This window comes from Capricornis sumatraensis, chromosome 17, assembly GCF_032405125.1.
Source record: "Capricornis sumatraensis isolate serow.1 chromosome 17, serow.2, whole genome shotgun sequence".
NCBI classification, from domain to species: Eukaryota; Metazoa; Chordata; class Mammalia; order Artiodactyla; family Bovidae; genus Capricornis; species Capricornis sumatraensis.
In genome coordinates, this window is record NC_091085.1 from 72951749 (window position 1) to 72966900 (window position 15152).

The window sequence follows — 15152 nt, forward strand, 5'->3', positions numbered from 1 at the left end:
ATGGCGGCGGCGGCGGCGCAAGAAGCCTGGCGGGCGGCGTCTCCGCGGAGAAGGCGCTCAGCGGCGCGGCGTCCGAAGCGGAGGGAGGCGGCGGCGGCCGCCGGGACCCCGGGAGCCGAGCCCGAGGTGGACGGCGGAGTCGTGCTTCGTCGCATCCAGGAGGCCAGGTAAGGACGGTCCTGGGTCCAGACTTCACGCCCGTGGGAGTCTCCCCGAGCCCCAGTCTCACCATTTGTCCCCTTTAACGGGTTTAAGGGTTATGGGTGGAGGTAACGGAGGTAAAGAGCTCATTATTGTAATAAGCACGCAATAACGTCTCTTACGGCAGTTGCAACTGCGTGGCCAATGGGCGTGAAAATAGTAATAGTATCTATATAGGCTTGTTTCGGGAGAAGGCAATGGCACCCCACTCCAGTACTCTTGCCTGGAAAATCCCATGGGCGGAGGAGCCTTGTAGGCTGCAGTCCTTGGGGTCGCTAAGAGTCGGACACGACTGAGCGACTTCACTTTCACTTTTCACTTTAATGCATTGGAGAAGGAAATGGCAACCCATTCCACTGTTTTTGCCTGGAGAATCCCAGGGACGGGGGAGCCTGGTGGGCTGCCGTCTATGGGGTCACACAGAGTCGGACACGACTGAAGTGACTTAGCAGCAGCAGCAGGCTTGTTTCGAGGGTTCAGTGGATTAGTAAATGGTTGCACCATTCCAAACAGTATCTGGCGCGTGGTAAGCGCGCTACCCGTGTTCGGTATGAATATAATGCTGATATCGGTCATCAGTGGTTTTGCTCACACGAGGGCCGCAGCCTGCACGCGTGAGTCATTTTCACGAGTCTCATCATTGGTTAATTGAGGAGCTGCTGCTCTGTGGCTGACACTGGCTTAAGCGCTTTTTATCGAGATGAACATCTCAGCCATGCTAGGGTCCCGATGGGGCGCCGAGTCTCGAAGAAAAACGGTTTCTAGATGTGTATAGAGCCAGGTTTCAAACCTTTGTCTTTGGTAACTTCAAGTTCGGTTCAGCTCAGTCATGTCAGACTCTTTGCGACCCCATGGACTGCAGCACGCCAGGCTTCCCTCTCCATCACCAACTCCCGGAGTTTACTTAAACTCATGTCCATTGAGTCGGTGATCCCATCCAACCATCTCATCCTCTGTCGTCGCCTTCTCCTCCCACCTTCAGTCTTTCCCAGCATCAAGGTCTTTTCCAATGAGTCAGTTCTTCAGGTCAGGTGGCCAAAGTATCGGAGTTTCAGTTTCAGCATCAGTCCTTCCATTGAATATTCAGGACTGATTTCCTTTAGGATGGACTGGTTGGATCTCCTTGCAGTCCAAGGGACTCTCAAGAGTCTTCTGCAACACCACAGTTCAAAAGCATCAGTTCTTCGGTGCTCAGCTTTCTTTATAGTCCAGCTGTCACATCCATACATGACTACTGGAAAAACCATAGCTTTGACTAGATGGACCTTTGTTGGCAAAGTAATGTCTCTGCTTTTTAATATGCTGTCTAGGTTGGTCATAACGTTTCTTCCAAGGAGTAAGCATCTTTAATTTCATGGCTGCAGTAACCATGTGCAGTGATTCTGGAGCCCAACAAAATAAAGTCTGTCACTGTTTCCCCATCTATTTGCCATGAAGTGATGGGACCAGATGCCATGATCTTAGTTTTCTGAATGTTAAGTTTTAAACCAACTTTTTCACTCTCCTCTTTCACTTTCATCAAGAGGCTCTTTAATTCTTCTTCACCTTCTGCCATAGGATGGTGTCATCTACATATCTGAGGTTATTGATATTTCTCCCAGGATTCTTGATTCCAGCTTGTGCTTCTTCCAGCCCAGTGTTTTTCATGATGTACTCTGCATATAAGTTAAATAAGCAGGGTGATGATATACAGCCTTGATGTAGTCCTTTCCCTGTTGGGAACCAGGGAACTTCAGAACTTCCTTCAAAACTTTGGTAGCTTCAAAGCTCTCCGTTACTCTGGTTTATCCCACCCCCACCCCTCTGTGCTCTGCCGTGTACTTTACATAGTGTTGAGGAGGAAAACTCTACTCTTCTAGGTTCCTCTGGCTGCTCTAATAATCAGATTGACACAAAACAGATTAAGTCATGTCTGACTCTTTGGGACCCCATGAACTGCAGCACACCCGGCTTCCTTGTCCTTCACCATCTCCCTGAGTTTGCTCAAACTCATGTCCATTAAGTTGGTGATGCCATCCAACCATCTCATCCTCTCTCACCCCCTTCTCTTATCCTCAGTCTTTCTCATCATCAGGGTCTTTTCCAAGGTATTGGAGCTTCAGCATCAGTACTTCCAATGAATATTCAGGGTTGATTTCCTTTAGGATTGACTGGTTTGATCTCCTTGCTGTCCAAGGGACTCTCAAGAGTCTTCTTCAGCACCGGACTTTGAAAACATCAGTTCTTTGGTGCTGAACCTTCTTTATGGTCCAGCTCTCACATCGGTACATGACTGCTGGAAAACCATGGCTTTGACTATATGTACCTTTATTGGGCTTCCCTTGTGGCTCAGTTGGTAAAGAATCCACTGGCAGTGCAGGAGACCTGGGTTCGATCCCTGGGTTGGGAAGATCTGCTGGAGAGCAGAACGGCTACCCACTCCAGTATTTTGGCCTGGAGAATGCATGGACTGTGTAGTCCGTGGGGTCACAAAGAGTCAGACGTGACTGAGTGACTTTCAGAATGATCTCTGCTTTTTAATACTCTGTCTAGGTTTGTCATAGCTTTCCTGCCAAGAAGCAACTGTCCTCTAATTTTATGGCTACAGTCACCATCCACAGTGATTTTAGAGCCTAAGAAGAGGAAATCTGTCACGTTTCCACCTTTTCCCCTATTTGCCACGAAGTGATGGGACCGGATGCCGTGATCTTAGTTATTTTTATTCTTGAGTTTTAAGTTGGCTTTTTCACTCTCCTCCTTCACCCTCATCAAGAGGCTCTCTAGTTCCTCTTTACTTTCTGCCGTATGAGTGGCATCATCTGCATATCTTCTCTGAGTGTTGATGCTTCTCCCAGGGATCTTGATTCCAGCTTGTAACTCACCCAGGCCAGCATTTTGCATGATGTGCTCTATGTATAAGTTAAATAAACAGGGCGACAATAAACAGCCTTGTACTTCTTTCTCAATTCCGAGCCCAGTCAGTTGTTCCATACAGGGTTCTAACTGTTGCTTTTTGACCTGCATACAGGTTTCTCAGGAGACAGGTAAGATGGTCTGGTATTCCTATCTGTATAAGAGTTTTCTACAGTTTGTTGTGATCCACACAGTCAAAGGCTTTCGTGTAGTCATTGAAACAGAGGTAGGTGTTTTTCTGGAATTCTTTGCTTCCTCTGTGATCCAGCGAATGTTGACAATTTGATCTCTGGTTCCTCTGCCTTTTCTAAACCCAGCTTGAACATCTGGGTTTAGAAGTTCTCAGTTCCTGTAATGCTGAAGCCTACAATGCAGGATTTTGAGCCTAACCTTACTAGCATGGGAGATGAGTGCAATTGTCCAGTGGTTTGAACATTCTTTAGTACTGCCCTTCTTGGGAATTTGAATGAGAATTGACCTTTTCCAGTCCTATGCCCACTACTGGGTTTTCCAGATTTGCTCACCTATTGAGTGCAGCACTTTGATAGCATCATCTTTTAGGATTCTCAGTAGCTCTGCTGGCATTCCATCACCTCCTCTAGCTGTATTGACAGCAGTGCTTCCCAAGGCCCCCTTGACTTCACACTCCAGCATGTCTGGCTCTGAGTGAGAGACTGCACTACTGTGGTTATCTGGGCCGCTAAGACCTTTTTTGTGTTCTTATTTGTATTCAGGTCTTCTGTGTGTTCTTTCCACCTCTTCTGTCTCTTCTGCTTCTCTTAGGTCTGTACCGTTTCTGTCCTTTCTTGTGCCCACCTCTGGATGAAGTGTTCCTTTCATAGTTCTGACTTTGTTGAGGAGATCTCTCGTCTTTCCCCTTCTGTTGTCTTCCTCTATTTCTTTGCACTGTGCATTGAAGAAGGCCTTCTTGTCCCTCCTTGTTGTTCTCGGGAACTCCATGTTTAGTTGGGTGAACCTTTCCCTTTCTCCCTTGCTTTTCGCTTCTCCTCTTTCCTTAGCTATTTGTAAAGCCTCCTGAGACAACCACTTTGCCTTCTTGCATTTCTTTTTCTTTGGAATGTTATTTCTCTCTCTTCTTGATACAGCCATCCTAACAGAAATGAGGTGGTAACTCATGGTGGCTTTGACTTGCATTTCCCTACTGTTTAGTGATGTTGAGCATCTTTTCATGAACCTGTTGGCCATCTGTATGTCTTCTTTGGAAAAAAGGTGTGTTCAGATCTTCTGCCCATATTTTAATCGAACCGTTTGGGGTTTTTTGCTGTTGCGTGTTCTCTGTGTGTTTTGGATATTAACCCCTTATCAGATACATGATTTGCAGATACTGTCTCCCATTAGGTACGTTGCCTTTTCATTTTGTCCATCGTCACATTTGCCATGCAGAAGCTTTATAGTTGGATGTAGTTCCACTTGTTTATTTTTGCTTTTGTTACTTGTACTTCTGGTGTTAGATTTAAAATATCATCACCAAAAAATTTTTAATAAGTAGAAACAAACAAGCCTGGCAAATACTTGCGTCACGTTTACTGCCTGTGTTCTCTCCCAGGGGTTTTATGGTCTCAGGTCTTTCTGAGAACAGCCTCAGTTTTGTTTGTCTGGCTGCACCGGCTCTTCGTTGCGGCACGCTCCATCTTCTGATTGCGCGCGTGAGATCTAGTGCGCCGACCAGGTGTCAGACCCACGCCCCCTGCCCTCTGGCGTCTTGGCAACTAACTGCCAAGGAAGTCCTGGTCTCAAGTCTTACATTTAAGTCTAAATCCCTTTTGAGTTAAGCTTTGTGTATGGTGTAAGATAGTGGTCTAGTTTTATTTATTTTTTTTCTAATGTGGATGTCAGTTTTTCCAAATGCAGTTTATTGAAGAGACTGTCTTTTCCATTTTACATTCTTGGCTCCTTTGTTGTAAATTAACTGACCATAGATGGAGTGGATTTATTTCTAGGCTGTGTTCTGTTCCACTGATCTATGTGACTGTTTTTAAACCAAAACTATACTGTTTTAATTACCTTAGCTTTGTAATAGATTTGAAATCAGAGGGCATGGTAGCTCTAGCTTTGTTCTTCTTTCTCAAGATTGCTCTGGCCATTTGGGGTCTTTTGTGGTTCCATACAAATTTTAGAATTGTTTGTCCTGTTAAAAATGCCTTGGGAATTTTGATGAGGATTGCATTGAATCTGTAAATTTCTCTGGGTAGCATGGACATTTTAACAACATTAATTGCAGTCCATGATCAGGAAATATGTTTCCACTTATTTGTGTCTTCCTCAGTTTTCTGTCTTTAATATCTTGTCTTTTTCAGTATACAAGTCTTTTGCTTCCTTGGTTGCATTTATTCTTACGTATTTTATTCTTTTTGGGTATAAAAATCTTTTTGATGCAGTTGTACATGAGGCTGTTTCTTTTTTTTTCTGATCAGTATTTTTTATGGAAGTGTAGTTGATTTAAAGTGTGTTGATTTCTGTTGTACAGCAAAGTGATTCATTTATCATATATTAATATATACATTCTTTTTTATATATTCTTTTCATTACGGTTTATCATAAGATGTTGACTATAGCTCTCTGCACTGTACAGTAGGGCTGTGTTGTTAAACGTGTGTACCTGCTAACCCCAGCCTCCCACTCCAGCCCTCTCCCACTGCCCTCTGCTTTGGGGGCCACCAGCCTGTTCTCTGTGTCCACGAGTCTGACTTGGATTTACAGGCGAGCTCATCTGTGTCGTGTTTTAGATTCCACATGTAACTGATGCCATATGGTCTCTGCCTTTCTGACTTCCTTCACTTAGTATGGTAATCTCTGCTTCCCGCTATGTTGCTGCAAATGGTGTCTTTTTTATGGCTGAGTAGTATTCACACACACACACACACACACACACACACACGCACACACGTGTCTTCTTTATTCGTCTGTCAGTTAACACTGAGGTTGTTCCCATGTCTTGGCCGTTGTGAATGGTGCTGCTGTGAGTATAGGTTTGCGTGTATCTTTTTAAATTCTAGCTTTGTTCGGATATATGCCCGGGAGTGGGACTGCCGTATCATATGGTTATCCTAGTCTAAGTTTTCTGAGGAACCTCCGTGTTTTCCACAGTGGCTGCAGCAACCTACGTTCCCACCAACAGTGTAGGAGGACTCCCCTTTCTCCGTGCCATTCTGCAGCATTTGGTATTGGCAGACTTTTTAAAGCCGTTCTGCTTGATGTGAGGCGATAGATGGCCCGTTGTAGTTTTGATTTGCACGTCTCTAATAATTAGCTGTGATGAGCATCTTCTCATGTGCCTACTGGCCATCTGTATTTCTTCTTTGAAAAAAGGTCTGTTTAGGTCTTATGCCCATTTTCCAGTTGGATTGTTTCGTTTTTTGTTGTTTTGTGAACTCCTTATATATTTTGTAAATTAGACCCTTGCCAGTTGCATTGTTCACAGATGTTTTACCCCATTCTTCAGGCTGCCTTTGCATTTGTTTGTGGTCTCCTTTGCTGTGCAAACGCTCGAGTTTTTAAGTTTGATTAGATCCCATTTAGAGCTTCCCTTGTGGCTCAGCTGGTGAAGAATCTGCCTGCAGCGCAGGAGACCTGGGTGCAATCGCTGGGTTGAGAAGATCCTCTGGAGAAGGGAAAGGCTACCCACTCCAGTGTTCTGGCCTGGAGAATTCCGTGGACTGTATAGTCCATGGGGTCTCACAGAGTCGGACATGGCTTAGCGACTTTCACTTTACTTCACTTCGTTTATTTTTTATTTTTATTGCCTTGAGAAATTGACCTAAGAAAACATTGGTATAAGCTGTGTCAGAGCATATTTTGCCTGTGATATCTTCTAGGACTTTTGTGGTGCCAAGTATTATATTTAAGTCTTTAGTCCATTTTGGGTTTCTTTTTGCATATGGTGAGATGGTGTGTTTCAACATCACTGATTTACATGAGGCTGTCTGGCTTTCCCCACACCACTTGCTGGAGAAGCGGTCTTTCTCCCGTCGTGTCTCATTGCCTCCTCTGCCAAGTGTTGCTTTGCCATAGATGTGTGGCTTTCCCCCTGGGCTGTCTGTCCTGCTCCGTTGACCCATATGTCTGGTTTGTGCTCTACCACACTGTTTTGATTACCGTAGCTTTGTAGCGTTATTTGACGTCTGGGAGGGTTACACCTCCAGCTTTTCTTCTGGATTACTTTGGCAATTCTGGATCTTTTATGATTCTGTTTAAATTTTCGGATTATTTGTTCTAGTTATGTGAAAAAATGTCATGGGTAACTTGCTGGGATCACATTAAATCTGTGTATTACTTTGGGTAGTATGGACATTTTAATAATATTCTTCCAATCCAAGAGCATGGGACGTGAGTCATCTTGAATTTCCTTTATTAATGTTTCATAGTTCTCAGTGTAAGTGTTTCACTTCCTTGATCAGGTTTATTCCAAAGTATTTTATTTTGGTGGTGGAGGGGGGCGAGGATGTGATTTTAAGAGGATTTTTTTGTTGTTGTTTTTCCTTCATTCCCTTTATGATATTTATTTGTGTAAAGAAATGCAGTCAATTTCTGTATGTTAATCTTGTACCCTGCTACTGTGCTGAATTTATCAGTTCTAGTAGTTTTTGTGTGAGGTCTTTAGCATTTTCTATGTATAGTATTGCATTATCTGCATAAAATGACAGTTTTATTGCTTCCTTCCCAATTTGAATATCTTTTGTTTCTTTTCCTTGTTTGATTGCTGTGGCTAGCACTTCCAATACTATAAATGACGAGGTGAGAGTGGGCATCCTTACCTTCTTCCAGGTATTAAGGGGAACGCTTTCAGCTTCTCACCAGTTAATATTATGTTGCCTTTGGGTTTGTCATAAATGGATTCCCCAGGTGGCACTCATGGTAAAGCAGCCACCTGCCAGTGCAGAGGACATTAGAGACATGGGTTCAGTCCCTGCAAAGATCCCCTGGAGGAGGTCATGGCAGCCCACTCCAGTATTCTTGCCTGGAGAATTCCATGGACAGAGGAGGCTGGTGGGCTACAGTCCACAGGATCACAGAGAGTCAGACAGGACTGAGCGATTAACACTTTCACTTGCCATAAATAGCTTTCATTATACTGAGATGTTTCCCTCTATACCCACTTTAGTAAGAGCTTTAAAAAAAAATCATGAAAGGATATTGAATTTTGTCAAATGCTTTTTCTGTGTCTAATGATGATAACATGTTTTTGTCTGCATGTAGTTTTTCCCATTGATTGGTTTTGCACATGTTGAGCCATCTTTGTGAACTTGGGATGAATCTCACTTGGGTGCAGTGTGTAATCTTTTTACGTGTTGTTGGATTCAGCTAATATTTTGTTGAGATTTTTGCATCTATATTCATCAAAAATACTGGCCTATAATTTTCTTCTCTTCCTTTTCGTGATGTCTCTGCCTGGTGTTCCTATCAGGGTAATGATGGTTTCATAGAATGTCTTCGGGAGTGTTGCTTCCTCTCCATTTTTTTGGAAGAGTTTGAGAAGGATTGGGCTTCCCTGGTGGCTCAGCTGGTAAAGAATCTGCCTGCAATGTGGGACACCTGGATTCCATCCCTGCGTTGGGAAGATCCCCTGGGGAAGGGAAACGCTACCCACTTCAGTATTTTGGCCTGGAGAATTCCATGGAGTGCACAGTCCATGGGGTTGCAGAGTCGAACACGACTGAGCAACTTTCATTTACTCTCACTTCACTTAAGGATTGGTATCAGTTCTTCTTCTCGAGTTTGGTAGAATTTACCTTTGAAGGCCTCTGGTCCTGGACTTCTCTTTGTAGGGAGTTTTTAAATTACAGACTCTATTTCACTTCTGGCGGTCAGATGATTTCTTCTTGATTCAGTTTTGATGGGCTGTGCGTTTTTAGAAACTTACCCCTTTCTTCCAGGTTGTCCGCTTTGTTGGCACATAATTGTTCATAGTATTCTGCTGTGCATTTCTGGCGTGTCTCCTTTTTCATTTCTTGGTGTGTTGGTTTGGGGTGTCACTCTCTTCATCTTAGTGAGCCTGGCTCGAGGTTTGTCAACTGCGTTTATCCTTTCAAAGAACCAGGTGTTGGTCTTACCAAGTTTATCTGTGTTTTCCAGTCTCTCTTGTGTGTGTCCTCTCTGACATCTATTACTTTCTTCCTTCTGCTTTTAGGTTTTTTTGCTCTTTTTCTAATTTTTTTACATGATGAATTAGGTTCTTTATTTGAGGTTTTTCTTGTTTTCTGAGGAAGGCCTGTGTTGCTGTGAACTTTCCCCGCATCACACGGGTTTTGTGTGGTTGTGCTTTCATTCTCATTTGTCTGAAAGTATTTTTTAATTTCCTCTTTGATTTCATTGTTGACCCGTTAGTTTTTTAGTAGCTTGTTGTTCAGTCCTCGTGTATGCAGTTTGTTTTTTTCCTCATTCCTTTTTCTGTGGTTAATTCCTAGTTTCATGCCATTTTGGTCAGGGAAGATGCTTGAGATAATGTCCATGCCCTTAGATTTGTTGAGGCTTGTTTTGTACCCTGGAATGTGGTGAATCCTAGAGAATGTTCCACGTGCAATTGAAAAGAATGTGTTCTCTGGGTATTTTTCGGATGTAATGTTCTAGAAATACCCATTAAGTCTTAACTGTTCTTTCTGTATCATTTCATGTCTCTGTTGCTTTACTGCTGTGAGTGGGATGCCGGCGTCTCCTGCTGTCCCTGGATTTCTGCCTGTTAGTATTTGTTCTGTGTACGGGTGCCCCCATGTATTAGGTGCGCGCATGTTGACGAGTGTAAAGTCTTCTTCTGTTGGTCCTTGTATCATCGTATAGTGTCCTTCTTTATCTTTCTTTATGTCCTTTGTTATAAAGTCTGTTTTGTCTGATTTTAGTATTGGCAACCGCTGCTTTCGTGTCACTTCCGTTTGCATGAAATGTCTTTTTCTGTACCCACTTTCCGTCTACATGTGTCCTTTGCCCTAAAGTGGGTCTTTTGTGACCAGTGTATCGTGGGCTTTTGTGTTTTGTTTTGTTTAATCCAGTCTGCCACCCTGTGTCTTCTACTTGCAGCATTTCGTCCCTTGGCTTCTAAGGTGGTTATCGACAGCTATGCATTTACTGCCGTTTTAAACCTTGCTCTCCCTTTGAGTTTATGCTTCTCTGTCCCTGTTGTTTTCTCTCCTGTGTTGCTGACTCTCTTCTCTCCTGTGTTCTCTTCTTTTTGGTTCTTGTGAATCTGTTGTATGGGTGTGATCTGTGGTTACCCTGTTTTTCAAGGTTACCCTGTTTTCATGTTAACCCCTTCCTGTATCTGCTTGTCCTAGACTGGTAGTCATATAGGCTCAAACACATTATAGGGGGGAAATAATCTATCTTCTTACTCTCCTTCCCCACGCCTTATGATTTTGATTTCCTCTTTTGTATCTTCATGTTCATCCTCCATTCTCTGTGGTTATCACAGTCACAGAAGACTTTTATTTTTAAAAGTCTGTTTACTGGCTTATTTACGTGATTGACTTTCCCATTGTTGATTTCCTCTTTATTAACATTTCCTTTAGGATAGGTTTAGTATTGCTGAATTTTTTTAGTTTTTGCTTATTTAAGAAATTCTCTATCTATTCTAAGTGATAATCTTGCTGGATACACTATCCTCAGTTACAGACCTTTCCCTTTTAGGACTTTGAATCTATCTTATCACTGTAAGATAGATTTCTGGCCTGTAACATTTCTGAAGAGAAATTGTCTGATGGCCTTGTTGGGGGGCGGGGTCCCCTTAAAGTTTGTTGTTTAGTTGCTGACTCAGGTCCTAGTCTTTGCGACCCCGTGGACGGTAGCCTGCAGGCTCCTCTGCCCATGGGATTTCCCAGGCAAGAACACTGGAGTGGGTTGCCATTTCCTGACCCAGGGATCTTCCTGACCCAGGGATCAAACTCATGTCTCTTACATTGGCAGGCAGGTTCTTTATCACTGAGCCGCCAGTTTTTGTCTTGCTGCCTTTAGAATTTCTCTTTAGCTATCTTTAACTTTTGCCATTTTTAAAATTATAGTATGTCTATAGTATGTCTCATCAGTAAAGAATCTGCCTGTGGGGCAGGAAACATGGGATCGATTCCTTCCTGGACCTGGATATCTGCTTCCTTCTGTAGGTTTGCGAAGTTCTCAGCCATAATCTCTTGAGATACATTTTTGATCTCCTTTCTCTTTCTTCCCCTTCTGAAATCCCTATCATGCATGCTTTCTATTATTCCGTAAGGCTTTTATATCGGTGTTTTTTCTCAGTTGGCTTTTTGTGAGTCTGTGCATAGGGGAAAAGGCTACAACGGAGGGGGCCTGCCTCTCCGCTTATGCACCCCCCCACGACGTGGCCTGGCACACCCTTAGCTGTGGGGGCACCCGAGTCCAGCCCCGTCCCAGCTGTTCCCACACAGCCAACCCCAGTCCTCCCTAGGTCTGGTCTCAAAGCCCATGTCCCGGCACCCAGCCCGGACCCGTGCCAGGCCCCGTGTCTCAGGCACGGGGCAGCGGCACTGACGGCCCGTGTAGCCCTCTGTGCGCTGCCACATTCTCCTCCGAGGCTCTGACAGATCCCCAGGCCGGGGCGGGGGCGCTTCCCAGGGTGCAGGAATTTTTTTATCTTTTGTCCTACCCGGCTGCATGGAGATTTGCATGCTTGCCCTTTCCGCACTCTGAAGTCTTCTGCCAGCGTTCAGCAGATACTCTGCGAGAATCGCTCGACCCGTATTCTTGATGTGTTTGTGGGAGGTGAGCTTCACATCCTCCCGCTGCGTCATCGTCATCCTCCCCAAGGCTGTTTTCTTAGTCTCTGTTTCTGATGGTTCACAATTCTGTGCTGTGCTGTCGCTTCAGCCATCCGACTCTGTGCGACCCCGTGGACCGCAGCCCGCCAGGCTCCTGTCCATGGGGTCCCCCAGGCGAGAACACTGGAGTGGGGTGCCATGCCCTCCTCCAGGGGACCTTCCCGACCCGGGGATCGCGCCCACGCCTCTTACACCTCCTGCATTGGCAGGAAGATTCTTTGTCACCTGCGCCACCTGGGAAGTCCCGGTTCCTTATTAGTGTACAGAGACGCAGCGTAGTTTCGTGTGTTGAGTGTCGCCTGCTGCAGCATTGCGGAATTGTTAGTCCACTCTGACAGCCCTTTGGTAGAGTCTCGTAGGGTTTCTTGTCTGTAGTGCGATATCATGTGCAGACAGTGACAATTTCACTTCTTGCTTTCCAACTTGGATTCTTTTCCTTGCCTAACTGGTTCGGCTAAGACTTCCAGCACCTTGTTGAATAAAAGTGGTCAGGATGGGTGGGCTCCCTTGTCTTGTTCCTGATTGTAGAGGAAAGGCTTTCAGTTCTACATTGTTGAGAATAATGTTAGCTGTGGGTTTGTCATATATGGCTTTTTTTGTTTTTTTTTTTTAATGTGTTTAAAGCACCTTATGGTTTTGCAGAGCATCTTCACAGACGCAGTATCTTATATGACCCTCAGTGGCCCTGTGTGGGAGGGGTTACGACGCCCGTCTTACGGGGAGAGAGTGGAAGTGGTGAGCACAGGCACGCTGTTCAGAGCCCTACAAGAACCTTAATACTGCGAGTCCTGGGGCTACCTGTTAATTCCTGAAGGAGAGGACAGTTGTGAGAATGTAATCTGTTTATTAGTAGACATTTAAAAAATAACGTGGACCAAGATTTTTCCTTTCTAATTTTTTTCAATTTTTAAAATGTATGGTCTGCCTTAATGTCTCAAGCTCTACTGAAATATTTCTTTCTCTCCATGATCTATGCTGGATATTTGAAGCATGAAATGTAAAGAACTTTTTAGAATAATAAAATGTTAAGTATTACTGCTTCCAATGGACAGTTAATTTAAGGAAACCAGGTTTTTGTTGTTTGCTTTTTTTATATTTGGTTTAAATGTGTTGAATGGACTGCCCCAGCTCTACCTGATCTCACTATAAAACTTGAAAAGGATGTGCTCCACTTTGGAGAACAAGACGACAAGAAGGTGAGCTAAGCAAGTCGCTTAAAGTTCTAAGGAATTTAAAAGTCTTGTTCTCCTTTGCACACCTGTGGAGCCCTGCTCTTCCTCCCATGCAGCTCTGCTGTGTTGTATAATTGCCTGTTTTCCCATCTGTGTCTTTCAGAGACAGTTCTGTAAGGCCAGAGACAGCAGTTCTCTTCATGGCTATTAAGTCCAGCTCCAGAAGGCACACAGACGAGCCCACGCAGGTTGAATGAATGAACGAATGAGCAGATTTTCTTTTGCAGCGTCTCTGTCTCCGGTTGAGACTTGGTGGTTTGTTTGTTTGCTTGCTTTGTGGCTTTTCTTAACATTCATTTATTTATTTGGCTGCGTTTTGCTCTGTGTTGCGTGGGCTCTCTCGTGCTGTGCGGTCTGAGCATGAGCTCAGGAGTTGTTTTGAGCGGGCTTAGTTTCCCCGAGGCACGTGGGGTCTTAGTTCCCGGACCAGGGATTGAACCCAAATCCCGTGCATTGCAGGGCCGACTCCACTGGACCACCAGGGAGGCCCAAGCCTAGTATTTCCGATGTAAAGAATGCACGTGTAGTCGCTGCCCATGGAGTTTCTCCCGGAACCTGGGTCAGGGGAACACGGGAGGAGGGGGTGGCAGAGGGCCCGGGGCTGCTCTGAGGCCTGGTAGGGGCGGCCCAGCCCAGGGTGCGAGGGGCTGTGGCGATGGCGGGACACCGGATGGGAGCAGAGGCCCAGACGGCACCAGCAGTAAGAGAGGAGGCCATGTGGAAGCTGGGTGCCGCGCGGGACACGGGGCCTTTGGAGGAGCCGCCATGGCATCGTGGAGTCAGCCGTGCCGATGGCTTGTCCGGAGGTGAAGGGCCTTCAGTGAGATGGTAGCATGGAGTGTCCCGCCCAACCCACCCGATCTTAAAGGAGCCCTTCCTTAGCCCCCTTTGGTCCTGGGAATCCTCGATTCCCGGAAAGCCAGTTGATCTTCAGTCGCTTTCCGGAGCTGGAGGAGCTATTGGACCTGGCATGCCTCGTGGCCCACCACCTCCACTGGGACCTGTCTCTCCTTTTTCGCCCGAGGGTCCGGAGGACCTTGAGTTACAGTTATTTTTCAGTGTCTGAGAATGTTCCCAGTCTTTTAGCCTGAAATCGTTAGTGATATTACCGTCTCATTTCTCCTTTTATTTCTGTTCCAAACGTGCTTTTTTTCAGAGACGGTTTCTGCTGATGCATTGTACACATGCTCTGTTATTTCCTCTCCTGCCACTCGTTTTTGTTTTAATATTTATTTATTTTTGGCCGCACTGGGACCTCGTTGCTGCGGGGGCTCCTCTCTGGTTGCGGTGGGTGGGCTAGCTGCCCTGTGGTGTGTTGGATCTTCCCAGACCAGGGATCAAACCCCAAGTCCCCTGCACTGGCAGATGGGTTCTTAGCCACTGGACCACTGGAGAGGTCCTCCTGCCACTATCCTGATGACAGGTACAAGAACCATAAACACAAGGATAGAAAGGGCAGTCAGTGCAGCCTTGCAAGATGGCGTTTCTCTGGAAGGGCAAGGCCGTCTTTTGGAGTCAGAGGACACAAAGCTGCCACTGAGCAAGCATCAGAGGTCAGAGGTCATTCTGAATAGTTGGCAGGTCTCCTGTTGCCTGGGAGAGCTGCCCCACTTCGGGAACGGAAGCCTCGAGAGCCACGAGCTGGTGGGAACACCTCAGGGACCCCTTCAGTGAGTTGCTTCTGGCTGAGTGAGGACTAGTGTGTGAGTCTGAGAGAGACTCCTGGGGCTGCCGCCAAGTTTGGGAACCCCCAAACTTCCCTGGCCTCTACCTCCAGGAACCCCACCAGGATCTTATGGTGAAGAGCCAGGGAAAATCACCTGGAGCCTCTGGCAGAAGAAACAGGAGACTGTTTAAAATACACCCAGCGCGTTCTTCGTCATAAAGGCGCTTTTCTCTCCAGTGAAAACGCCGCCTGTCTGTAGCCTTTATTAAGTTCCGTTCCACCTAGGCCTGCCCTGTTGATAGTTACCATCTTAGTGGAGGCTGGCTTTTGCCAAACGCTCTTTCTGCGCCTGTGGAGATGCTCGTAGGATTTATCCCTTGT

General features: G+C 45.6%; 1 protein-coding gene across 1 annotated transcript in view; it reads left to right on the forward strand.

Moving 5' to 3' along the window:
• Positions 1 to 15152, forward strand: part of SRRD (SRR1 domain containing) — a 22766-nt gene continuing 7614 nt past the window's right edge. The window contains exon 1 of the mRNA XM_068989628.1: positions 1 to 167. Coding sequence (XP_068845729.1) covers positions 1 to 167 — 167 coding nt within the window. The remainder of the gene's footprint in view (positions 168 to 15152) is intronic.